Here is a 24,991-nt window from a genome sequence, read left to right on the forward strand (position 1 = left end):
TGGCTTTCCCCGTCCCTTCCTTGTTCTGAACTCTCAACTTCTTCCCTTCCTCTCTTCCTTTCCCCCCCCCACTCCTGACAACTCCAACCTCCTTTCATCTACACCCCTCATCTTGACTTTGATCCAGAAACTGCAACATGGATGGAACAAACAATCAGAGATCGGTGTTTGGCTGGAGTACTTCCTTCCTAGCGCCGCAGCTCTGGCAGTCCTGCTCAGTGAGTGTGCCTAGCAGCCACGCGATAGCAGACTGACCAAATTTGGGCTTACCGTCTGATTCCGTGGCATAGGCACCCCCCACTGTCCCTAACAACAATCCGAGCATCAAAGTGGAAGACACACCACACGGATTTACGCGCTGGGCTTATAATCCATTCCCCTACCGGGGCCTGAGTCACGATGCTCCCTACGCCAGCTACGTTGCCTCGGGAAGCGGGCTAGGGCAGCCTGCTGCTGAGTATCCGGCGCCGAACTTTGATCGCCCTTCCTTACCCCCGCAGCCAAACTCACCAGCAGTTGAACCGCGAGATTGGAGCAGTTCCAAGGTCTTGCTTGCCCCTTCCCCCTCGAAAAGCGTTGTTCCGGAGAGTTCCAGGGCGCCTACACTCCCCAAAACAAACTTTATATCTCTAAAGGTAATGCAGCCACTATGTGGATTGACACTTCATGTTCCTGGCCTTGCTTACGCTCGCGATATAGTCCCAAAAATGTCCTCGGCGCCTTGCCTCTACCAAACTGTGCAAGTTGAGCCAAGATGAGGTTCTTTTCTTCTACGGGGCCTTAGCCACTCAAGCGCTACTCCTTCCAAGATTTCAATTTTACAACACTAAGGACTCTCGGTGGGGGGTAAAGCTTACCATGTATGGTTTTACAATCACCAAGTCAAACATCTATCCCTCCCAAAGGGCAGCCAAGGCCGATGTTTGCCTGGCTGCGCTGAAAAAGCTGCAAGCCGAATACCCCGAGTGGATATTACCAGATGAAGAGCAGGACGGCCCTGTCACTTCTGGTTGGGACTGGATTGAACTTTTGCGAGGTAAGAGGATGCCTTTTCTTACATCTACCAATGTCAATGAAGTTATGGCAGAATACTGTGTGCAAAATGGAATCCCTGGCCCGGCATATACAAAGTTCTTGCCCGAAAGAGGAGATGCGTATTGCCATGGAGTAAAGGTCCGCCATGCCACCTACACTGGGCCGATGGATCATTACGCAAGCGATCACGTTTCCCAAAATACAAGTGCCTATAAGGCTCTCCAAACGCTCTTGGTTCACGGATCTGGCGAAGCGTGCAATTTCCCCGGCCCCTTCACACTGAAAAGGCATGACGAGAAACTTCTCGCCGATGTTCCGAGATTTCCTGGATTCGTGAACCATGAAGCGGACAGCAGACTTTCTGTTGCGTCGAAAACACGAGCAAAGCCTGAAAGTAATAGCCCAAGGCCAGAGCGAAGCAAAAAGAGAAAACTCGATAACGAAGGTTCCGGGAACTCGAATCTATTGCCACTTACGAACTGCAGATTATCCTCAACGGACGTGCGCGTCCAAGAGGAGGAGAAGCGATGGAAATTGACACCTCAACAGCTTGCTACACAGATAGGCGCATTAGGGTCCTATGTCGACAAGCTCACAAGTAATGCTGACTCCCTGAATTCCTCTGCCATGTTATGCTAACCATAAATGCATGGCACTTCCCGTTGGTGGGAAGGTCGTGCACTTCTGCGTGTAACAGAGGTCTGCGAGTTACTCGAACTAGAACATCCCGAAGTACGCGTCGATCGTCTCGATGGACGACTTGTTGAGACACAGGGAGACTACACCGCGGGGGCATACTTTAAAAACGACCCTTTTCTCACCCGCGCCGGTGCTATTGGCCATATTATCAGTATGCAGGGCACCAAGTTCGCTGTTGAGGAAGCATGCGCACAGAAAGTGGTCGATTATCTAATGACGTTGGTCCAAGAAGACTACAATCTCGAAGAAGCTGCAGCGGAAGAACGCCGCCTGATTGAGCAATGGGGTAAAGGCAACAAGCGGGCTGCTATGGGATAAATCTACCGAGAATATGAGCAGCCCTTATATGACTCGACATGATCCGGTTTGATACCTCAGAACCTGTCTCGATCATGTCTGTCTGTAGGGTCTACTTGGTTTCATCGGTGCTGATCTGTCTCTCGACAGATATTTTCATAGCCTAGCAGCCTTGTGCTGTTGTCCTTTGACCCCTTTCAATGCGCGAGCCGAGGATTGGGCACAAGATAAGATGGGCGACATGGCATTTCCCGCTAATCCTCAACGTGGTGGAAATCTGGAATGGGCTTTGTTGCGGACTCATGATGTTTGATGGTCTGAAAGGCATGATTGGCTGGCGCGTGCCTTGATACATGATACATATCCTGTGCACGGTTACGAGGGCTGAGAGCCAATACACACAAGACTACATACCAATGTAGGTAATGAATTGAGCTGTTAGTTATAATTCGACGTCGTAGGGGATAGACAGAGCTGTATATGTATGAAAGAAGACAGCTGGCTGGATGGCATTGAAACTACTCCAGAGTTGCTTTTGCCCCGGTTCCCATACTGATATCAAAGACCATGTCTTCAGACTGGTTTGAAAGAAAGAGCAGAGATATGAAGGGGAAAGGGGGAAGAACTGCAATGGAAGACGTAGAAGAATAAGGCACAGAACGCAAAGAAGCAGTTCGATTTAACAGATACGCAGTAAGAGTAAGAGAAGTCAAGTAGAACAACAGAGAAGAACGTGAGTATCTTTCTCGATTTCATGAAACCATTCCCGGAGGAGTCAATAACGACTAGAGCCTCGACGATTAACGCCACACGATAAGAGAGATAAGAACATAGGAAATAAGGTAATAGAAAGAAGTCAACGGAGAAGAGGGTGAAGAGCAAGGTGCAAAAGTTGAATGAAGTTGGGTTGAGAAGAGTGAAAAAGAAAAGATGAAGGAAAGAAATTGGAATAAGGGAAGAGAATTGGCCAGGGACACATGTTGTGTAATAGTACTCCGTAGTCTCGAGTATTAAATGGAGCATGGCTAACGCTAGGGGGAGAGAAACGCATCACTCAATGGCCCTTTGGGAATTTGGAAGACACCAGATTAATCAAGTATAATAGTGTTGGAAAGGAAGTAGAAGCAAAGTCACACAAGGTCACTGGAACGTGGCTTGAATACAAGCAGGCAAGCCCATAGGAAGCCGGGTGATACTTCTGGTTGGCATCGTAAAAGAAGGGATATGCAAAAACGGATACACCAACGCCTAGTCACTTGGGCACATATCCAAATCATGTCGGCAGAACACAGAAGGATAGGAAAAGAAGCGACGAAAACAACAAAGAGCACGAGCACAAACTCAAGTTTATGGAAATGTACAGAACAAGGGTATATGAGTTAAGGACTTAACAACCGTCGGACTTCATTTCACAAGCCGTCACCGGCACCGGTCTCAACACCATCAGTGGGATACGATATGTTGGGGTCAAATCCAAAGCCAGCAGTATCCGCGTCAGTGTTGAGGAACGTATCGAAGTCGAAGTTCTCGAGGATGTCCGGGTTCTCCAGGGCGCTGAAATCGAGGTTGAAAGCAGATGCCTGCGGAACATGTGAGTACACTATTCGCTGGGCAGAAAGCAAAGAACATACATCGGGAATGCTCAAATCGTTGAAAGGTTGCTGCGTCTGATCCGGTGGCTGTTGAACAAGCGGCTGCGGTGCGGGAGCAGACGTCGGCTGCGGCGGAGCAGCAGTCGTAGCATTTGCACCGGCCTTGTTGAACGAGTTCGGATGCTGAGGAGTGATCGGAGTCGAGGGGGTAGGGGTCGGGGGATGCTCGGCTTCGGAAGATGGCGTGGCAGCCGTGTTCGCCTGGGCGACGGTGGTAGCAGCAGCACCCTTCTTCGGTCGCTAGATCTCCGTTCAATATGAGACGACGAGCAGGGTGGGACAGTAACATACCTTCCGGCTCTCCTTCATATCCTTCTTCTTCGGGGCTGGCTTGTTGGCCTGCTGCGGCGTCGGCGGGGCAGCGGTTTGAGGCGACGGCGGCTGGGTTCGACCCACGTTGGCACCGGGCGCCGGCGGAGCCTGGGGCGGCGGCATGGCGTTCCTCTCTTGAGGAGTGCCCGTGGACTGAGGCTGGGGCACGGGCGACGGTTGCGGTGCCATCGGCTGGCCCTGGACGGCTTGCTGGGGTTGCCAGCCTCCGTTGGGCATCCGATTGGCAGCACCCGCCGGGATCGGTTGACCCATCTGAGGGCCGGTGAACGCCGGGTTGGAGCTCGGAGGTCGCATTCCGTTGGGGCCCGCCATACCCTCAGCCATGTTCTTCACGAAGAACTGTGGTCCGCCCATCTCGGGGGGCATCTGGCCACCAGGGAAGTTCATGGGGGATCCACGACCCTGCGCCATGGCGTCGGCCGCGCTCGGGGAGCCGGGGAGGCCGGTCTGGGGCATCTTCGGAGTACCCCGCTTCATTTGGTCGTTGGGATTCGGTGATGTGCCCGCCCTGCTGCCTTGGGGCGAGGTGCCTGGTGGCAGGCCCTGCTGCTGCCCGGGCATTGGGGGCTGGCCGTCAGGTCGGGCCATGCTATCCTGCTCTTGGCGAGCCATCATCAAACGCCGCTTATTCTGCTGTTCAAGCAGCATAAGTTGCATCTGATAATCTTGGAGAGCATGGTTACCGTGCTGACCGCCAGGTGTCTGCATCCCCGTCCGAACCTGGGCCATTTGACCATTCGCGCCATAGAAGTCGCCGTTCATGGGATACACCTGGCCATCTGACATGGGCACCATATCCGTCGGGTTTGGCATGACACCGGGATTCATCATACCATTCGGCATGCCCTGGTTTGTCAATGCTGAGCGTGTGTGATGAATGGCCAAGTTCTGAGCATATACCTGCATCTGTTTCTGCGTAGCCTGTCCCGCTGTCGGCTGAAAAGCCTGGAACGAATTGGGGTTCATCGCCCGGTTGAGTCCGGGCTGCATCAAAAGCGCTTGCGGGTTCTGCTGGCCCGGCATACCCTGGGCCTGACCGCGTCCGTTGGGTGCCAGCTGCTGGCCGTTCATGGGACCACCTTCAAGGCGAGGCCGCTTCGACGGAGACGGGGCATTCTCTGCCGAGGCCGGAGACTGGGGCCGATGGCCGTTCATGTCCATGTCGGAGTGCTCTCGCTGCATTGTATGCATCATCTGCACCTGCTGCTGCTGAGTCTTATGGAGCTGGGCGAGTTGTTGTTGCGACCTGAAAGTCTTGTCAGCACCACCATCAATCGCTCTTGCGAAAAGGACCTAGAAGAAAGGGGGCGTACAGGCCAGATGTATTATTCTGCAGAACAGTCTTCTGGAGATTAGGGGGAACCATGCCGTTCCGGCGCATATTCATCTGTGCCATCTGTCCAGGTATCAGTGGCTGTTGCCGCAATAGGCTACTCTGTTGCTGTTCCCTGAGGCGCATTATACTCTACAAAGCCTCAGTCAGATGGTCGGATAGGCTGCAAATATTGAGAGCACGTACCTGGGTGTGAGCAAGATAATTTTTCACATCAGCACTATTCCCTTTCTTGCGCTGGGCCCAGAAAAAATCCCAAAAGAGGCTAAACCAATCGAGGAGGAATGAAGACTGCTGTCCTTCACTAGGAAGGTTTGGACGAGGAAGGTCGTCGGGTATCTTCAGCTTATCGCCATCCTTTCCATCCGTCATCATCGTATCGCCGTCGACACCATTCACGTCAGCATCGCGACGGTGACCCGGACTTGTCTTGATAGACGGTTCAGTATTGAGTTTGATCGAATCGTCCTTCACAAGCGCCCTCGCACACTCATGGTAACCGCGCTTCAGGAAGTAATCGTATATATAAGTGTTGAGGTTATTGATCATATTCTCAGGAATGTTGTTAATGTTTGGGTCATTACGGGGGGCCGCGGAACCATTGTTGATCATTGGGACACCTCCCACGGGGCCCCCTGCACCGGGATTCATGCCAGCCATATTCATCTGATTCATGGTGGCACTCAAAAGGGCTCAGCCACCCTCACCTGGTTATTGTCCTCGATGGGAAAGCGTCGGGGTCCGAGAAGGTTCAACGCGCATCCACCGTTTTGCGGCGAGGGAGCTCACCACAAAAGATACGACGAGGCGCGCGTGGCAATCAGGATCCCGAGACGAGGCGAGGAGGAAATGTGTAAGGCAAGGTCACGGACGCTTCCAGCCCGATGTATGATAGCTTCGTATCCAGACCCGAATGGCGCGATCGTCAGGAAGTAAGCTTAGCCCGGGATCTAATCTAGGCGATATTCAGGCCAAGGTATCGTTTCAAGCTAAGTGACGTAGAGGGGTGCCTCTGACGGAGCGTAGAACAACGCAGAGCGAAGTGTCGCGATGATCACCAACAAGAGGAGATGAGCGTGGCCCACTCCGGAGCATACGCAACTGAGGGAAACGAAAGAATCTGCGGTTGCTTCTAGGATGAAGCGATCGAGCACAGACGGTAAGGACTTCTGTCGAGCAAGATGCAGAGGCAGCAAGAGAGGGAAAGAGAAGAGCCAGGGAGGGAAGAAAAATTAGAGGCAGGAGGAGTGTATTTGTCCAGAAACCCAGCAAGCGAAAATGCGCGGTAAGATCAACCGGGGGGGCAGGGCGGCGAACAAGCGACACAGGATGGCAAAGGACGGGAACGAGGTATAGGAGAGAGACCAGGCCAGAGGAAACCCGACGGGTACCAGTCAGAAGCCAAGGAAATAGAGAACTTTACAGGAAGTAAAAGTATCCCCAGAGCCCCTGCAGAAAAAGGAAAGGGGAAGAGACGGAGAGATCCGGCAGATTTGAGGGTAGGTGGAGGGGGAGGGAGGAGAGGCAAAGGTCAGGACAAGGTGTAGCGGTGGATCTGAGGTGTTCTCTGGTGGGTGGGAGGACGTGGATATCAGGCGCGGTGCCTGGAGTTGCTCAATCACTGCCGGCCGGGCGTGAATCGCTTGTTCGGCGCGGATTATCCTGCCCGGAACGCCGTGGGAGGGCTGGGAGATGCGGCTGGCTCGCGTATATCTCAGCATGCAGTTCCAGAGAACGGAACGAGTTCAGAAGGGAAACAGAGGGAAGGAAGCCGGGAAAAATAAAAAGCCAGGAAATAAATTACGGGACATGATGCTGATATGATGGAGCAAGAGGAATCAAGTACTCACCACAAGGGATCAAGATGATGTACTCCGTAAAAGCACAACCTAGGTGCAGGACACACAAACCGAAAATCCACTCGGGATCAGAAAGCGAAGAGGCTGGTTACAAGTTATATAAGATATCTCCTGGAGTCCGACGAACACGCGCCGAATGATCCACCCGATCTGGTGTTAGGTATATAGAGTGTATCTGATACAGCGGAAGCACTCTGACATTCACAAAGAACCTCCCATAACACAAGCGAAGGAAAAAAAAAAAAGCGGATTGATTGGAACACTAGGACTGTAAGCACACCGCATGAATATACAATGGTCCCCTAATGCTTAAAAATTTGCTTATTTAGAAGGGCTGGGGCCGTGTTGGGTTCGGAAAAGGAAAGACACCACCGGAGGGTTAAGGAATGAAGAGTGATCGAAGACCCTGTAATCGGCCTCCATGGACGGCGGTGGTGACAGTTGAGGCTGGATCGCAAGCTCGCCACCGCGTACATCCTGGCACACCCTGGGAATGATGGGATGTCCGGCCGCCCGTTCCGGTCTAGCGCATCACGTGGTGCCTCTCCCGCCGGGTGAGGATTTCCTGCGCCGATCTGCCCGTCCTGCCGTTCCCCGGACTATCCATGTGTATGTCAGATGTATCGACGTGGGATGGACATCATACGAGGTAGATGTTTCTTGCTCCCCCGCCTGGGATCCCTGAGCAACCCCCATCAGTCCCTACTTCTGATACCTGTCTGGCCGGATCACAACTGGCTGCCGATCAACCGCTCCTTTCCGCAGCTAAATCAGCACGATCAGCCCGGATCGTGGTGTATCAGTTAGTACGGAGTACAGGACCGTCTCCGATCACCGCCGAGTCCTACACCGTGCGGGCCGTCCTCCGTAGAAGGGGTCGAGCTGTCCATATACTTAATGCTCCGCTCCTTACATAGTACATTTCAGACAACCGGTGCGCAGCTAATTTGTAAGCTATATAGCTTCAGTCTATCATTTCCACGTAATAGACATCTCCGCGGTTCTGCCAAGTAAAGTAAGCCTTGGAACTCCGGTGGTACTACTGTGTATCCGGAATTGCAGGTTTCTACCGCCTCCGTGGTGTATCGATGCGCCTGTCAACCAAGAGGCTAGCACCCGTGTAGATCGCCGTGTGGGACATACCACCTTCACAGATCCATTATGATGAGCGAGATATATTATATTGGCAGGTCAATGTTTTAGGTCTGATGTTACGTTTGTATCTATCGATGCTGCTTAAGAAAATGCGTATATTGTCCAGATGCTGTGCGCGACAATCGCATTGTGTGTTTTTTTATTGTTGGTCCTGCAAGATTCTACTGCTGCAGCCTGGTCTAGGCCACGCAAAGAAGAAGGAGTAATGAATAGCAGGTACAAGGCATTCGACATTGATCGTCAATCATGAGAAATGTAATATTCATCGATAGCTGCAGCTCCAGATCAGCGGATAAACCCTCAAAACACCAGACGCCTCGACTTGTATAAAAAGGTCCCGACCACCCATACGGCATGATACCACTACTCCTCATCGGGTGGCATCTCATCCTCGATGTATCTCACAAGTGACACCCGCATCTCCGTCGTATCATCGCCTCGCAATACGTCGCTCACAAAATGCGCCTCGATCTGCATTTGCACCTGCCCACATAATCAGCATGCCTGTGCATAATAAACGCATGGCAGGGAAGACAATAAGTTCTCTGCCGCATGTCATCGTACCATTTCCAGTGCGCCCCGCAGAACTCCGCAGAGGATATTGGAAAACCACAGCTCATCTTGTGCCCGTCCATCATCCGGCAGCTCAACGAAGTCCGCCAAGGGGTTTTCGTCAAATATGAGAGAGAATTGGTTATTATCGCTCGTCCAATTGGTTACGGTGGGAGCGATGTTGAGGAAGATCCTGAAGCCAACCTGGTGGGATCGTACCCGTCAGCTTACGGCAGCTCACGATAATTCAACCGCTTGTTCTGCCCGTTGACCATAGCATACCTTCGAGATCATATCCGCCGTTTCCCGGAAATTCGCACATCGCCCCACGTTGGACTTGGCCAGGAAATCCTCGATCAGTCGCATTCCAATGTTGTAGCCCATCTTCTCCAGTTGTTTGTTCACTTCGTGGTAATTCCCATCGTAGTCCTGGCAAAGCTGCGCGACAATTGTGCCGTATGTTAAAGTCACCAACTCGGCGTTCACTTTGTCAACTCGTGTTCTGGGAGTGTCGGAGATAAGTTAGTTCTCAATCCGGTTCACACTGGCTTCGCTCATCACTTTTAAAAATAGCGTTCAAGGTGCCAGCTAAGAACATGCAGCTTACTGACTTCCACAGCCTGTCAGGTTAGAGATTAGTGAGAGGGTTGATTGAGTGAGACAAGAGGACACCTTACTCTTCCCCAATCCTAGATGCCTTCGTTGCGGATGACATGACGGCTATATTCTCAAGCTCTTCAGGTTCAGCGTCAAGGATACAATGTTGCAGGCCGGAGCGAACAGAATAGAGCGACAAGATACTCGACCGAAACAATGGCAATGCACACTCCTCCCCGCTTGAATCAATGGACCGAGGGGGTACGGAGGCGGAGCTTCACGCGCCTGGTGGACCAGCGCCGGGCGCTTACCGCGTCTAACTGGCGCTTGTCTAGAAACGTCCTCGGACGCAAGACTCAGTCCGGTTCGGCGCGTTCGACCAGAATTCCCCAGCTAGGCTCGAATCCATTCCTAGTTTCCGCCGCCCCCAATACTTGGTCCTACACACTTCTTGGTTGAGCCAGCTGGTTGGGCCATTTCACAAACATGTCGGGAGAAAAGCGACCTGCACAGGAAGCCTTTGGCTCGTCTAGTCAGCTTGTCGTCAAGCGAAAGAAGTCCGACGCCGGTCTCAATGATAGTACAGCGATCGTGCAAAGCTCGTCGCAGAATGGTGCTTTGATACAAGCAGTGTGTTTCTTTCAGGCTGTTTCAAGGGGTTAATACCCTCAATGTTCATTGTTGACCATGGTGATAGGTTCCCCGCACCAGCGGGCTCCAAGCACCGATCATGGAAATGACAGGTGAGATGCACCGTCGTGGTGGCATGGATCATACGCTGACAAGACACGAAAATTGCCAGGCCATTCTGGGGAGGTTTTTGCTGTACGATTTGACCCCACGGCACAGCACATTGCTTCGGGCTCTATGGATAGATCTATCTGTATGTGGTTCAACTAATTCTAATGGCCAGGCGATTTGGGCTAATCACGGAATCCACAACAGTGCTTTGGAACACCTATGGACAGTGCGATAATTACGGTGCGCTATCAGGTCACCGCGGGGCAATTCTTGACCTCCAATGGTCGCGCGACTCGAGGACGATATTTTCCGCATCGGCCGACATGACGCTTGCTAGCTGGGATCTAGAGACGGGACAACGGATTCGTCGGCACATCGGGCACGAGGAGATCATCAACTGCCTCGACATCAGCAAACGAGGCCAGGAATTGCTGGTTAGCGCGAGTGACGACGGCTGCATAGGAATCTGGGATCCTCGGCAGAAGGATGCTATTGAATACCTGGAAACCGAGTTGCCCATAACGGCGGTGGCTCTTTCGGAGGCAGGCAACGAGATCTATAGCGGTGGTATCGACAACACTATCCATACCTGGGACCTACGAAAGAAAGGGATCGTCTACTCTATGGCGGGACACACAGAGACCATCACCTCTCTTGAGATTTCGCCCGACTCGCAGACTCTTCTTTCCAACTCGCATGACTCAACTGTACGCACATGGGACATTCGGCCGTTCGCACCGACGAATCGACACATCAGGACCTTTGACGGTGCACCGGTTGGTTTGGAGAGAAACCTCATCCGGGCAAGCTGGGACCCAAGTGGAGAGAAGATTGCGGCAGGCAGCGGCGACAGGAGTGTTGTTGTGTGGAACTCAAAGTCCGGCAAGATTCTATACAAACTTCCCGGGCATAAGGGGACTGTCAATGATGTCCGGTTTTCTCCGAACAACGAGCCCATTGGTAGGTTATACTGGGAATTGACAGACGGTCATGTGCTAACTGCTCTTCACAGTTGTGTCTGGATCTTCCGATCGAACACTCATGCTTGGTGAACTGGGCAAGTGAGATAAATGCCTATGCAGTGAACTCAGCCAACGCGACAGCGAGTTAATCCGTCTATCTATTAAGCAGCCTTGATTCAGGACGACAAAGCTGCTGAGCCCTCGGGGTTTCAGTGAAGCTTTGACTTGTGGCGATCGCAAAACATCCTACGGTCAAAATCTTCCTTGCCGGCTGGAGTGTGTCAAGCAAGGATGGTAGGTTTACCATCGGAAGCAGACCAGGAATAATGGCAGACCGCATGACGGGGAGATTGTTACCACCCAGATGCGACCCCCTTCAGTGAGCGCAGTATATCCACATTTTCGTGCCTTGCAAATGTAATAATATACGTCAGAATGATAATGGCTCGTACTTGGAATGTGTAACTTGGTGGTGGGGATTGTGGGATGTGGCCCTCTTGCGATCATGATTCGGGCTGTTGGCCAGCGTGTTCCGGTAAGGTGCGGTAACCGAAGCACTCAATCAGTGCGATGTCTATTGGCTACCGTGGAGGTCGAAACAGGTGGTCTCCTTCAAGCGCGAGGAGCCACCCATCCTTAATATTAATTAGTGCTATCATTATCTTTATCCGTGTCCACGGGAGAAGGGAGAGAGAGAAGGGACATACTATCTACCTAGCGACCTACCGGTGGGGGAGTTGGATCTCTGCAGTATGCACAGGCCTAATCAATACAGTAGAACAGTGTATGGTGTACCTTAGATCCATGGGCACCCAGCTACGGGTTGTTATCGGACAGCTCGGACTTGTTGGGGGAGCAAGAGGGGGGCGCGCTTGTGTGCCTATACTTAGACGGCGGCCGTCTATATCAGGGCAACGTGGGTCATCCAGGGGTAAATGGTCAGCCCCTACGGCGATGAACGAGGAGAGACGTGGTGCATCCGGTACTAATAATAAATGGATGGGTCCGCCGCCGACTGGATCACAGTGTACGTAGATACTGGTTAGATACTACGAGATCATCTCATAATCCCACAATAATAGTAGATACTAGAATTTTAGAAAGTGTCGAAGGGTTGACTGATGCCTGCCTGAGGGCCTTGCCTCGGAAGCACCACTTAGTTCTTACTTACCCATTGGGGCCCGGAACTGTCACACTGTGTTTCGCTCCCTCACGGCCAATCTTACAAGCCTCTTCCTCTTCCTTCTCCAGACTCCCTCCATCTCTTCGCCATTCCGTGGTCATGATCGCTCGTTCTTGCTTGCATTTATATCTCAAGCTCTGTTGCTAATCTCCTTTCTTGGTCACTTCTTCTCCTCCATCCTTATCAGTTTGCACGCATCATTGCTTTTTGCCCTGTGATATCTCCCAAAGGCCCCCCAGTCCAACCCAGTCCAACCCAGTCCAGTCCCGGACTAGTTATCACTCGGGTATAGATAATAATACTTTTCGCTGGTCCCTTCCCACCGGATTGAACGCAACTGCCTACTGACCGGCTGGCCTGGTGCTCGCCCAATTCCTTCACTTGTTTGTGTGTCTTCGTTCGTTTGGAATTTGTTCTTCCACAATTGTGAGAACGTCTCATCAATTCTTCTAATTCTTCATCGCTCTGATCCCCCTTTGACCCCGTCGCCGTGTTCCGTGGTTTCCGTTGCGATCGGGATTCCCGTCTTATGCTGCTCCCCTGGGCCCCCTCCTTCACCCCAGGCCTCATCTTCATTATGATTGTATAGCGTCCGAAATCATAACCAAGTTCCCAATTCGACCACAGAGATCCGGCTTCGCGAGTTATTATCCGTTTTGCATCACAGGGTCGATCATTCCAGGCGGTTTGCGTCAAGTTCTGCGTTCCTGCGACGCTTATTTGCGTGTGGTTCAACGAATGCGGAAGTGGGCAGTACATATCATCGCAGAACATATCATATTTGAGGTCGGAGGAAACCGTATTGTCGCATATAACACTACACCGTGATCTCTGCAGAATCCCAACGTTCCGCCCCTTGTCTGTCCCGATGTTATTGTACGACTGTTAGATCGAATGGACATGGAATCGGTTCAGCTGTCTCATTCGGGATCGACGACACATTCCAGCTCGATCCCCGGCATGTTGCCGCCCGATCGCTCTTCGCATGTCAATATTAATGGGGTGATCAGAGATGACCATCTTCGGAGAGCTTCCAATCGTGAGGAGCGGTTCACGTCATGGGTGACCGACCATCGTCTCGACCTCGAACAGCGGATCCTTGGGGACCGCGCTGAGCGTCGCGAATCCCGCTTACCTGGACGATCGACACCGTCGCATCGTTCTCTAAGAGATGTCGCTGCATCCCACTATGCGCCAAGAGGGCCCTACGTGCCGATTGAGCTGCGGTCTGCAGCAGATGGGGAGGCACGGTCGCATGCCCGATCAGAACGAGACTCACCTGGAGCACACACCCTACCAGACCCTGAAAGCCTCCGTTGCAGGCGATCGTGTGGATCAAGGCTGAAGGAGAAAAGGGTGCGGAGGCGGCTTATCACGTTGGTCGTGTCTGCCGGTTTTCTCATCCTTGTTGTCGCTATTTATCTCGCATTCGCTGCTTCTAGAACTACGCTGGGCCGGGAGCTCCAGATCCTTCTCATCTTCATGATCTTAATCCTCGGAATTGTCTTCTGTCATTCTCTCACCCGCTTCCTCATGGCAATTTTACGACGGCCCGGCTCTGATGTCGCTACGAATCGCATACCCAGTAGGGCAGGGCCAGCCGGCTATGCGCAACCAGCGCGTCCTATCCACGTTATTCTGGCCGGAGATGAGGATGTTGCGGCCGCGAGTCCTAGCGCCGTGCGCGAAAAGGTCACGGCACCCCCTCCGGCGTACGGTCTTTGGAGAAGTAGCGTGGTAAGTACCCACATGTGCAATTGATGCACCTTCGTCTGCCGGTTTGTTGGAGGAGACAGGTCTCACTGACATCTGCATGCAGAGGCTAAACCCCGACCTGCTGTACTGGCAACGCATCGAAAACAATAATACGCAAATACCCAAAGGTGTTGATAGACGTGCGAGCAACAAGGCTCGGATACCACGACCTCCTAGCTACACATCTGACAACGGCGTCGACTATGTGATAGAAGCGCAACCCCGATCATTGACGCAATGGCGAATTTCCGAGGAGTCAAGACATCAACCGTAGTCCGTTCACCATCAACCTCTGCTTCGACATTCTACAGCTGGATGCGCCGACACAATGGCATCCACGATCGTTCTCTTATCTCCAAGATACGTCGTGCCGCAGCCACTGCGATCACGCGTCCTGGGTTTCCTTTGCTTGAGATATCCCCTGTGACTTTGCTTCCTTTCTTTTCGCGCCATTCTCCTCACTTTCCATACGATGTTTCCTTTTCTCTGGATTATTGGGATGAAGCGGGAGTTACATTGACATGCGAGCACCTATCTATCTGGCCAGCATTGATTGAGCGCTACATGATTAGATTTAAGCTTGTTTTCTTGACGCTTATGGAATTCTAAAAACCCGGGAAATGAAGGCCCACCGTAAGCAAGCCAGCTGATTCATCAAGAGGCACGGATTAATAATAATCGGACCCTGGCATGGAAAGTAAGTGCCAGTGTCCTCCTGTAGTCCGAAAGGGGGATCGGAACGGCATATCTGGCCGCAAAACCGATTCGCCGCGGGTTGGATACGACCTCACGTGCGGCGCCGCTGCCACCAACGAACCCTCCACCTCAAGCTCCCCTCCCCCTCCCAGGAACCCTTTCTCTGAAGGCAATCTGTTCGCCGACTGGCAGGGGTTCCATCACACCACAGTTCATCAGCGCGCTCTCATGCCATTGATAACGGTTTCGCTGCTGCGGTAATGCGCTCGGGATGTTGGCACTTGCAGATGTCCGACCTCCGTTCAACATGGATGATGACCTGGGTCTTGCTTCTGTCGCTGTGGCTCGCCATGGCCCAGGGCATGCGGACCGATCGGGTTAAGGAACTGAGGTAAGTCTGTCAAATTGATTAGTCCCGTCAAGTTGCTCCGATCGAAGGCACATGGACTGATACCTCCGATGTTCAGGAGAGAGACAGAGCATATGTTCTACCATGGATTTGAAAATTACATCGAACACGCCTTTCCTGAAGACGAACTTCGTCCGCTATCCTGCCGTCCGCTGGTTCGCGACCGAGACAATCCCGCGCATGCAGAACTCAACGATGTCCTAGGCAATTATTCCTTGACTTTGATCGACAGTCTATCGTCCCTAGCCATCCTCTCGTCAAGTCCCGAGGAGGGCAAGAAAGCTTGGGACTATTTTCAAAATGGGGTGAAGGACTTTGTCACACTGTACGGAGACGGCTCTGACGGCCCTGCAGGCCAGGGTCAAAGAGGAAGGGGATTCGATATGGACAGCAAGGTCCAGGTCTTCGAGACCGTGATTCGAGGACTAGGTAGGCATTGGATCTCGTGCATGGGCGTTATACAATGCTCACGATTCCTATAGGTGGTCTTCTTAGCGCCCATCTTTTCGCTGTCGGCGACCTTCCCATCAGCGGGTATTGTCCCCCGGAGACACAAGCCGACTTTGCCAAGGCTTGGGAGAAATCCCCTTTTCCAGACGATAGTCAGGGTATCCAGTGGGATAACGGATTTGTCTACGATGGTCAACTCCTACGACTTGCTGCCGATCTAGCGAACCGTCTTCTTCCCGCTTTCTATACGGATACCGGTCTCCCTTACCCGCGAGTCAACCTCAGATACGGAGTGCAACGACAGCCTTACTACGCGAACTCGCCGTTGAATGCAGCCCCCACGTGTGACAACACCAACCCCGGCCAGTGCCAAAGGGCTCGCCGCTCCTCGGCTCCAGAGACCACGGAAACCTGCAGCGCCGGCGCTGGCAGTCTGGTCCTGGAATTTACTGTTCTAAGTAGACTTACCGGTGATGGCCGATACGAGGAGCTCGCAAAGCGGGCGTTCTGGGCCGTTTGGGCAAGGAGAAGTGATATTGGACTGATAGGATCGGGCATTGATGCCGAGTCTGGCAGATGGGTCCATTCCTACACTGGGGTGAGTGGTTCCAAAAGCCCCGCATTCGGGCATGGCTGACCATATGAATGTCTCAGATCGGCGCTGGAATTGATAGTTTCTTCGAGTATGCTTTCAAATCCTACGTCTTGCTCTCTTCCGGGGAGCGGCCCCCTGTCAATACTAGCAGCCCATGGCATGTCCTGGACGACTACTTCCAACCGCTGTCGGAGTACGAACACTCAGCGGATGCTTTTCTAAACGTATGGGAGGAGTCGCATGCGTCAATCAAACGTCACTTATATCGCGGAGAGGGCCATCAGCATCCACACCTGATTCAAGGAGATATCTTCACGGGGGCAACTCGTGCTTTTTGGATCGACAGTCTTAGCGCCTTCTACCCCGGGCTGCTTACCTTGGCGGGAGAAGTGGACGAAGCCACCGCAATCCATCTTCTGACGACAGCCGTCTGGACTCGGTTCTCGGGCCTCCCTGAACGATGGAACGTCGCCACGGGAGATATTGAACAGGGCCTCGCCTGGTACGGTGGGCGTCCTGAATTTGTGGAGTCTACATATTACCTCTATCGGGCGACTAAAGACCCTTGGTATCTGCATGTCGGGGAGATGGTACTGCGGGATATCAAACGGCGGTGCTGGACCAAATGCGGCTGGGCTGGCATTCAAGACGTCCGGAATGGTGAGCTCAATGACCGGATGGAGAGCTTCTTCTTAGGCGAAACCGCCAAGTACATGTTTTTACTCTACGACTTTGACCATCCCCTTAACAAGATCGACCAGCCAATCGTCTTCTCTACCGAGGGTCATCCCCTCCTCATACCCAATAATAGCACGGTGCTCCGTGGTGAGCACAAGCGGCCGCCAGTCAACGGGGAAAGAGGTGAACCGCGGTGTCCAACTGCACCCCTGCCTCCAATTTTAGGGGTCTCATCTACCGCTGCTCGCCCGGATGTGTTCCACGCCGCAAATCTGGCCCGCCTGCATCTCATGCCGAGTAGAGGCATGCCGGAAGGCCCTCTTCTGGACTATGCCCAGGACCACCCGAGCATGTCCGTGTCGGATTTGGCATCGCCTACTAACTACACTTTCTTCCCGTGGACGTTGCCCCCCGAACTGGTCCCGTTCAACGCGACAAGCTCGCCAATGACGATCCGCCCTACACTCGACATCTCTTTCCCTGCGCTTCCCGGCATGGTCATAGGGCCGGGGTCTTTGGAGCGGGTGCGAGATGGCATCTTCATCAAAGCTATCGGGGGGTTGCGGCTGAGTATGGTCCAGGACGTCCCTGTGCACGGGAGTTCCGGGGGCACGAGCGGAGACGAGTTCCGGGTGCAGGTGATCAATAACGTGCCCTTGGGGAAAGACGAGAAGGTATATCTTCTCCGGGAGATCACATTTGATGTCCTCGACCCCACTGATCCGAACTTCACGCGCGTTCGCGACACCGCCATGATTGACATCGTCATTGACGTTATCCCAGAGATTATCCGTCGACGCAATGGTTCGGATGATGGCCAAGAACCAGCTGCCCCACGACATGCAAACGGGGCCATCGTCCACGGCTCCGGTTCCGTCGACGGGAAAGTCGGCAGCGTAGATCCGTCTACGTCCAGCATGAAGACCGTCTTGTCGTCGCTAGTGAACACCTTGTCTACTCTACTCCGGGACGAGGTGCAGGGACAAACGAGCCTGCCACAGAAGAAAGCGTCCTCGTTGCGACTACTGCTCCCGGCCGCCATCTCGACCGGTCTCGGCTCCGCTCCGCTCCCCGACGTGGAGGACGCGCCGACGGTGTCCGTCACTGGCGACCCGTCCAAGCAGCGACTCAGCTGGAACAGCATCTACTTTGCCGACGAGCTCTGCGACCAGCGCATCTTGCGTGAAGTTGCCCAGAGCCACCAAGTTCTCGTCGTCAAGCGGGGCGGCTGTAACTTCTCGCAGAAGCTGCGCAACATTGCCGCGTATCCACCGTCCCGGTATGCGTTGAAGATGGTCATCGTGGTGTCTTACGACGAAGATGTCGGGGAGCCTGTCGGATCGAACCCGACAACACCTGGCTTGGCTGCTGTCCGCGCAGAACCCTACCTTGCTCGACCGCATCTGGACGAGACACAGATGACAGCGGGAGGCGTCCCCCGGCGCCACCTGCTCAGCGTCGTCATGGTAGGCGGGGGCGAGGAGACGTACGAGCTGCTGCGGCAGGCGACGGCCGTGGGGATCAAGCGGCGGTATTCAGTACGGTCTCAGGGGGTGCCCATCAATAACCTGTATATTCTGTAATTGAGTACCTAGTATGGAGTGCAAGCCCGTCGCCAGCCATGTAATATCAACCAACATGTCGTACGGAGTAACCAGGGGCACTGTAGCCCAGCAGCCCGCCATAGCTACCTCACCAACCCTTCAAGTCATCTCGACTCGCGCGTCATTTCGATACCAAGCCCCATCACCCCCAACAGCAAACCCGATCAAGATCCGGATGAGATCTCCACGAGCACGCCACCCATCGGACTTGGATCGGCGGGTGTCCGGTCATCCGGGGCGAGATGTCGCCATCTCCGAACGGCGCTGATTGGACGCGCCATCGCCGCCGCCCGCGACTTGAGTGGCTCAGCCTGGCAGCCAGGATGGCGGCGGGGCTGAGAATCGGTCCGATTGGCTTTCCCCAGGAAATTGGCCGATAAGCCCCAGGGACCCGCGATAAGGCCTTTCGGAGGCAACCCGGCTTTAAGGTTTGCGCGGGTTTCGCCTGGTTCCTGACGCTGCAGAACAGGGAGGGGCTCATATAAAGCCGGGTTTCTGGCGGTGCTTGCTTGTGGATCAACTCTGTCTGTCTCTCTCTCTCTCTTTCTTGCATTTATCTCTCCGTCTGAGCTGGTTCGATCTACCTCCTCACACCCACTTTCTTTCATCCAATCTACGAGATTGATCCACTCTACTCCCCTCTACACAATCCCTCCAGACAAACCAACACAATACAATACACAACACACCAAAGAACCAAGAAGACCTAACATCAAAATGCATCTCCACACCGACATCGACCCCTCCTCCTCCTCCACCACCACCATCAACATCTCCACCGCATCAACCACAACCACCACCACAACAATCACCAAACCAACCACACCAACCACCACCACTACAACCCTCTCAACCACTGCCACCCCCACCCACCACCTCCAAAAACCCCTCTACTTCGCCTACGGCTCCAACCTCTCCCCCACCCAAATGTCCACCCGCTGCACCATCGACCCCCAAACCTCCATCCCGCTCGCCATCGCCCGACTCCCCAAATGGCGCTGGCTGATCCACCAACGCGGGTACGCGAACGTTCTTCCGCCCCGGGACCTGCGCATCGGAGGCCAACTCCACCCCGATGCGGAACGGGTTCCGATTGCGGGCGACGAGGATGCCGTGTACGGTGTGCTGTATGATATGGGGGTCGAGGATGAGCGTATCTTGGATGGCTATGAGGGGGTTGATTGGGATGCGCCTGTGGCGAAGGGGGGGAAGGAGGGCTTGGGGGTGGATGTGAGGCCCAGGGAGCAGGGGAGGGGGTCGTATAATAAGTGGGTGGTGGAGGCGGAGGTGGTTAAGTGGGTTGTTGTTGGTGGCGGGGGTGAGAGGGAGAAGAGGGAGACTGTTGTGCCGGTGTTGGTGTATGTTGATGAGAAGAGAGTGACCATGGGACCGCCCCAGAAGGAGTATATTCCTCGGATGAATCGCGCGATTCGGGAGTCCGTGGAGCTGGGGTTGCCGGCACAGTGGGCTGAGGAGGTTATGAGGCCGTCCATTCCGCTGATGTGAGTATCTTAGAGTGGTGCGAATGGTGGCTTAGGGTATAGATCTAGATCGTGCTACGGCTGCTTATAGAAGCATAGCGGGTATTAAAGGTATCTCATTGGTATTTCATAGTCTATGCAAAATTTTAAATCATCTGCACACTTGCCATCCACTCAGTGACTAGGCCAATTGCCTGGGGGGGACCGCCAGCTCCATTTTGACGCTCAATGGTCTTTTTTCACCCCCATGCCAACCATCCGTCCATGTGGTCGATGCGGAGCGACCAACCACTCCGCATCAGACCCAAGCCGGTCGGGTGGCCGCCACAGCACTAGATCAGACACTGTGGCACCACCGGCAACTCCCCAGGCGAGTTGTAATGAGAAAGTGTGCGTCTTTTTTTCTGTTTTTGTGCGTACGCGAAATCAAACCATCGAACAGGTATGAAATTTTTTTGGGTGCATGTCATAGGGTCATTAAGCCTTCTCCTCCTGGCCAGTGAGGAGAGTGTAAACGGGGGCAGGCAGCTTGTCCCGTCCGTGAAGGAACTCGAGCTCGAGGAGGAAGACGAAGCCCATCAGGTCACCGCCCATGCGCTTGATGAGTTCACCAGCAGCATACGCCGAACCACCTTGAATCTCAATTAGCGGGGAAACAATCCGAGTTTGGAAAAAGGAAGCATACCGGTAGCAATGATGTCGTCAATGACGATGACCTTCTGGCCCGGCTTAATCGCATCGGACTGCATCTGGAAGAAGTCGGTTCCATACTCCTTCTCGTAGCCCTGGGTGTCGCAAGGACCGGGAAGCTTGCCCTGCTTGCGGACGGGGACAAAGCCGGCGCCCAGGCGCAGGGCCAAGCTGGGTCCCATCAGGAAGCCACGGGCCTCCAGACCGACGATCACATCGGGCTTCTGGTTGCCGTTGCTCTCGAGGATGTGCAGCTCCAGGCAGCGGAGCAGGGCCTCATGCAGAGAGTGATCGGCGAAGATGGGGAGGATATCCTCGAACAAGATGCCGGGCGACGGGAAGTCGGGGAACTGACGCAGGGCCTCGCGCAGCTTTACTTTAAGACTGGCGAGTTCGGCGGTGCGGGCGGAAGAGGAGGACTGTCCGGCGACTTGGGCGGCGGCGGTGGCATGGGGAGGTTGCACGGGGGGAGTGGAAGTTGGTTGAGACATGGTGAAAAGAGGAGGGAGAGAAGAGAGGGAAATAAGAGAGAAAAGGGGGGGAGACGCGGAGGGAAGAGTCAAACGGGGGGAGGTGAGGGGTGAGGAAGATCGAAAAAGGTAAAAATAGTTGAAATCGGCGTGATAAGCAAAAGAAGGAGGGGGAAAAGAAGGAAAAAATTCCAAACGGGAAATATGCGAGGGAAAAAAAAAGTTGAAGATCGGTATTCCGTATGGCCCGGAGGTATGGCATCCTGGCCGTATTGTCATGCACCCGTAAGTTTCCCGCCTCTTTCGATGGCCCAGGTCACTTCTTAGAGGGAAATCTCACCATAAAGAACTAAGATAGAAAGGGGAAATAAGAAAAGAACAAGCATAAATGATCATGCTTTGGCTGTCGTACAGAATGTAATGTTTATGTCAAAGATATTACTTGTAGAACCCCCGGAGGAGCAGACACGATCTATGGCGAACTACCTAGGTACCATACGGAAACGGGCTGCAGGTCAGTATGGTAAGCGGCGGAACGGCTGCCCCTCATCCGTCGCGAACTGACAATCCCACGAGTCTCGAGTCGAGCGTCGAGAGTCGAGAACCTGTCCAGCTTCCAGACTCTCTCTCGGCCTCCTCCCCCAACCGTCATCAGCCCATCGGAGGGTGTCAAGCGTGAGTCAGGGATGCGATCAGTTCCCTCATGTTTCAGGACGTAGGCCAATCTCTTCCGTGGGAAGGGACAGCCACCCCTCCTCCGGGCTGAACTATATCGGTACCGTTGTATACCAGTGACCGTGTAAGAGCACGTCGTACTACGCGGTGCTACTCGAGCGGCCCCTCCAATGGCGCCATGATGCAAGTCACTGATTCCAGGTTATGCACCCCTCGCGCTGCTGCTAAAGGCCCGCCATCCGCTTTTCTCACTGGCCAGCCTGTCTATCTGGCCTTGTCATGGTCTCGCGTGGGGAGACCGGCCAGTAAGTGGGTGAGTGGACAGGTCGACTGGCCCTCCGTATCGACGCGCTGGGACCCCGACTAGATAGATACATCGCGTCCAGACTCCTATGCTGCATCGCAGTGCCTGACTGCGTGTACCGGCCATGTCTGTCCATCAGTGGATCAGATCCCGCCGGGGATCGTCATGCTGCGCTGGACGGTCCCCATCCTTAAGCCGAGCAACCGTCCCTTCCTGAGACGGGCCAACTGCCATTCATCGTAAATCACCACGGTTGTTCGCAATCCGGTGCTATAAATAAAGCCCCTCATTACGTGCTCGCCGGAGAGGACGGGGGTGGTGGGAGTACCACCAGTCCACCACAGCCACCGCGGGGGACCCGAAGCGTCGGCTTCTAGACCCGTCCACGATTCCCAGGCTACACGTGAAACTCCTGGCCCATCCAAATGGAGGTTTGGGCGATCAAGAACCGGTTGGCCACACCGCCGGGCTCCCAGGGAGGGAGACGATAAGCCCGGCGATTTGCTGGCTGGAGAATGCGCTAGAGGATTCATCCAGGATAGTCTGTCTATACTAGGATATTCCCAAGGTCGTAAATTACCGGATCGCCGGTTAATTAGAAGCACGGCCGGTGGCTGCTGGCCCTGCAGCATCGCGCACTTTCCGCTGGACTCTGGATACAAGATAGTACTACTACTAACTATGTACTAGTAGAGAAGGTACCTTCATCCCCGGCCTCTCATCGGCTTCCCTTTGAGCATGTTTCAGACGGCCCCGCTGTTTATCTATCAACACCGACTCCCCCTGCATGGCCTCACCTAGCAGCTTTGCAACAATGCAACAATGCCACACGGCGCAATTCCCTCCTATCTTCCCCTCCATCGTTCTAGACTTCCTTTTGTCCTGGAGTCACGCACTTAGTGGTAGGCTGTCTTTGGACTACATGGCTAGGTCCGGGTCTGCCGCAGTCAGTTCACTCCGATTCAGCATTGGTTACGAAGTACTAATTGATTTGTCTTTATTCTGACTTCGTTGTGCAGGCGAATTCCTTATGGCTCATGGTTCCCTCATTACGGAGGGGTCGTCATTAACCTGTTAGGACCGAATCGCGCCCGCCGTATCAGCTTGTTCGGCCCCAACGTACTGCGATCTATGTCAAGCTTGCTGGTGAAGGTGTGCGAACACAATAGCTGGGTGAGACAAAGGGCGACAAGCTCTCAGGGAAGTTGGGAACACCTGGCTCTGAGGGGCTCCCGGTTGGTGGGCTGGCTGAGGGATGCAGCGTGTCTGATGCTTCACCCCGTTGGTGTACTAGCTTCACTAGCTCGCTGTGTCGTATATGCTCCAGGTTCTCGGGCTTTCCTAGTCTATCATCTGCTGAGGCTTCGGTTCCCGACATGCGACGATTATAGCGGCATGTGAACTACCATACCATATCTCTTGTTCAGAGTGGTGCTGAGGAGCTGTCCCTGCCCTTCCGACTTGTAGGGAGCCTGGTACTGCCCTCCTCGTTAGAGTCTCTCTTCAGGACCATTTGATTACAGTCACTTACTGGCTCACTACGTCGGATGTGTGAAAGGTATTCAGTTAACAGGCGATGTCACCGTTGAAGCTTGCTTATCCTAGCCTTGCCGACAGAAGGGGTACACGGGCTTCGCCAAACCTGCTGTTATTCTCCGGGTGCATGCAATCTTATACCGGGCTAGCGCATCCGGCATGGTCGACTATATAAGCCAGATGATTGATCTCATTCATCGGAGTAAATTATCCAGTTGAAGTGGTGCTAATTAATCGCTCACCCGGCACTACTGCCCGTCTCGATAACCGATACAACCCAACGCGCACGTTCCTTGATTGCCAATCCAGGTACCATCAACTGGGCTCCACCAGGCTCGTACGAGGCTCATATCCGAGCAAATCCGGAGCTCCTCATATTCTCATGGTGTTGGATGTGCACCTCGAATGACATCCTACGCTTAATTTTGTTTCCGCGATATGAACATTGGCCCGTTCTTGTCCCGTCCAAATCCTTTGGGACCGGACCATGGGGTGGCAGTATGCATGTCGTCCTGATTCGAGGAAATGTGCTGGGAGCCCGTGCGATGCACCTGCTTTACGGTAGATACCTCGTAAGCAATCAGTTACGTAGGTGGACGGCAGGCTAGCCACTCTGCAGCCAGCGGCTGCGCGTGCATGCTACTAATGCATGGCGCAGACACACACACCATGTACGTACGGGTGGCTCACTGTCTTCTGGTCAGCGTGCCCCTCGATGGGCGGTCCAGAAGGTGTGCTCTACGGCGGGATTGTCGCGTTTTGCGCACTCCATATTCACCCCAGTGAAATGGACATGGGGTGTGAAGGGCCAGGGATGTGCGGAGGTGCCAAATGGGGTGGTACATCACCGCGGGTTGCTGGATCGGATTCTAGATGAGACGCCTTACGAGCTGCATGCTAGGGCCAGCGTGGGTGCGTTGCATGGTAAGTATGAGGTGCGGATTTTATATCCTGTCGTTTCTATTGATTTGCTACTTCATTGGGGCGAGTACCAATGATATCGAGTGAAAACATCTCCAGGAAAAAAAGAGAAGGGAAAAAGAAAGATAGCCGAACGCGGGGGTTGAACCCGCAACCTTGAGATTAAGAGTCTCACGCTCTGCCGATTGAGCTAGCCCGGCTGGCTGTTGAGTGCGGCGTCAAATTATGGCTACATAAGCCAGGGTAAAGGGCAACTCATCATTACCTGCATAGTGAACCAGAACCAGTGAGCAACTACAATGATTTCTATGGTTCTCTACATCTGCACC

The 24,991-nt window shown here is 53.7% G+C and overlaps 9 protein-coding genes and 1 non-coding gene across 10 annotated transcripts; 5 read left to right on the forward strand and 5 right to left on the reverse strand.

Annotated features, from left to right (window-relative positions):
- Positions 1–137: 137 nt before the first annotated feature.
- On the forward strand, positions 138–2,052 carry BO80DRAFT_432050 (uncharacterized protein; the record flags this gene model as incomplete). The annotated part of the gene is made up of 5 exons (XM_025720776.1): positions 138–218; positions 291–635; positions 700–1,036; positions 1,079–1,633; positions 1,733–2,052. The coding sequence occupies 5 exons, from the start codon at positions 138–140 to the stop codon at positions 2,050–2,052; spliced, it is 1,638 nt and encodes a 545-aa protein (XP_025578681.1).
- Positions 2,053–2,448: 396 nt separating this feature from the next.
- BO80DRAFT_234334 (uncharacterized protein) lies at positions 2,449–3,271 on the reverse strand. Its single transcript, XM_025714496.1, has one exon. It carries the CDS (start codon positions 3,052–3,054, stop codon positions 2,605–2,607), a length of 450 nt encoding a protein of 149 aa, XP_025578682.1. The 5' UTR covers positions 3,055–3,271; the 3' UTR covers positions 2,449–2,604.
- Positions 3,272–3,427: 156 nt separating this feature from the next.
- Positions 3,428–6,406, reverse strand: somA (putative cAMP-dependent protein kinase pathway protein (Som1)). The gene is made up of 5 exons (XM_025714495.1): positions 5,536–6,406; positions 5,330–5,481; positions 3,975–5,262; positions 3,663–3,923; positions 3,428–3,611 (listed from the first exon to the last, which is right to left on the reverse strand). The coding sequence occupies exons 1-5, from the start codon at positions 6,022–6,024 to the stop codon at positions 3,441–3,443; spliced, it is 2,361 nt and encodes a 786-aa protein (XP_025578683.1). The 5' UTR covers positions 6,025–6,406; the 3' UTR covers positions 3,428–3,440.
- A 2,056-nt stretch (positions 6,407–8,462) lies between these two features.
- BO80DRAFT_422204 (TRAPP complex core subunit BET3) lies at positions 8,463–9,755 on the reverse strand. The gene is made up of 5 exons (XM_025718766.1): positions 9,593–9,755; positions 9,527–9,535; positions 9,198–9,417; positions 8,928–9,119; positions 8,463–8,846 (listed from the first exon to the last, which is right to left on the reverse strand). The coding sequence occupies exons 1-5, from the start codon at positions 9,628–9,630 to the stop codon at positions 8,727–8,729; spliced, it is 579 nt and encodes a 192-aa protein (XP_025578684.1). The 5' UTR covers positions 9,631–9,755; the 3' UTR covers positions 8,463–8,726.
- Positions 9,756–9,998: 243 nt separating this feature from the next.
- On the forward strand, positions 9,999–11,318 carry BO80DRAFT_441823 (WD40 repeat domain-containing protein; the record flags this gene model as incomplete). The annotated part of the gene is made up of 5 exons (XM_025721224.1): positions 9,999–10,142; positions 10,210–10,255; positions 10,315–10,395; positions 10,458–11,213; positions 11,266–11,318. 5 exons carry the CDS (start codon positions 9,999–10,001, stop codon positions 11,316–11,318), a joined length of 1,080 nt encoding a protein of 359 aa, XP_025578685.1.
- Positions 11,319–13,358: 2,040 nt separating this feature from the next.
- Positions 13,359–14,427, forward strand: BO80DRAFT_347496 (uncharacterized protein; the record flags this gene model as incomplete). Its single annotated transcript, XM_025715423.1, has 2 exons — positions 13,359–14,135; positions 14,218–14,427. The coding sequence occupies 2 exons, from the start codon at positions 13,359–13,361 to the stop codon at positions 14,425–14,427; spliced, it is 987 nt and encodes a 328-aa protein (XP_025578686.1).
- Positions 14,428–14,890: 463 nt separating this feature from the next.
- On the forward strand, positions 14,891–18,632 carry BO80DRAFT_374668 (ER glycosyl hydrolase). Its single transcript, XM_025716605.1, has 4 exons — positions 14,891–15,240; positions 15,317–15,687; positions 15,741–16,306; positions 16,363–18,632. Exons 1-4 carry the CDS (start codon positions 15,110–15,112, stop codon positions 18,562–18,564), a joined length of 3,270 nt encoding a protein of 1,089 aa, XP_025578687.1. The 5' UTR covers positions 14,891–15,109; the 3' UTR covers positions 18,565–18,632.
- An 876-nt stretch (positions 18,633–19,508) lies between these two features.
- Positions 19,509–20,108, forward strand: BO80DRAFT_422209 (uncharacterized protein). Its single transcript, XM_025718767.1, has one exon. The coding sequence runs from the start codon at positions 19,513–19,515 to the stop codon at positions 20,089–20,091; it is 579 nt and encodes a 192-aa protein (XP_025578688.1). The 5' UTR covers positions 19,509–19,512; the 3' UTR covers positions 20,092–20,108.
- Positions 20,109–20,158: 50 nt separating this feature from the next.
- Positions 20,159–21,541, reverse strand: BO80DRAFT_422210 (adenine phosphoribosyltransferase APT1). Its single transcript, XM_025718768.1, has 2 exons — positions 20,752–21,541; positions 20,159–20,698 (listed from the first exon to the last, which is right to left on the reverse strand). Exons 1-2 carry the CDS (start codon positions 21,245–21,247, stop codon positions 20,544–20,546), a joined length of 651 nt encoding a protein of 216 aa, XP_025578689.1. The 5' UTR covers positions 21,248–21,541; the 3' UTR covers positions 20,159–20,543.
- A 3,248-nt stretch (positions 21,542–24,789) lies between these two features.
- Positions 24,790–24,862, reverse strand: BO80DRAFT_t68. The gene has a single exon. It is a non-coding gene; the product is annotated as a tRNA-Lys (tRNA).
- Between the last annotated feature and the right edge of the window lie 129 nt (positions 24,863–24,991).

Source organism: Aspergillus ibericus (genome assembly GCF_003184845.1).
Source record: "Aspergillus ibericus CBS 121593 unplaced genomic scaffold BO80scaffold_6, whole genome shotgun sequence".
In the NCBI taxonomy this organism is placed as follows: Eukaryota; Fungi; Ascomycota; class Eurotiomycetes; order Eurotiales; family Aspergillaceae; genus Aspergillus; species Aspergillus ibericus.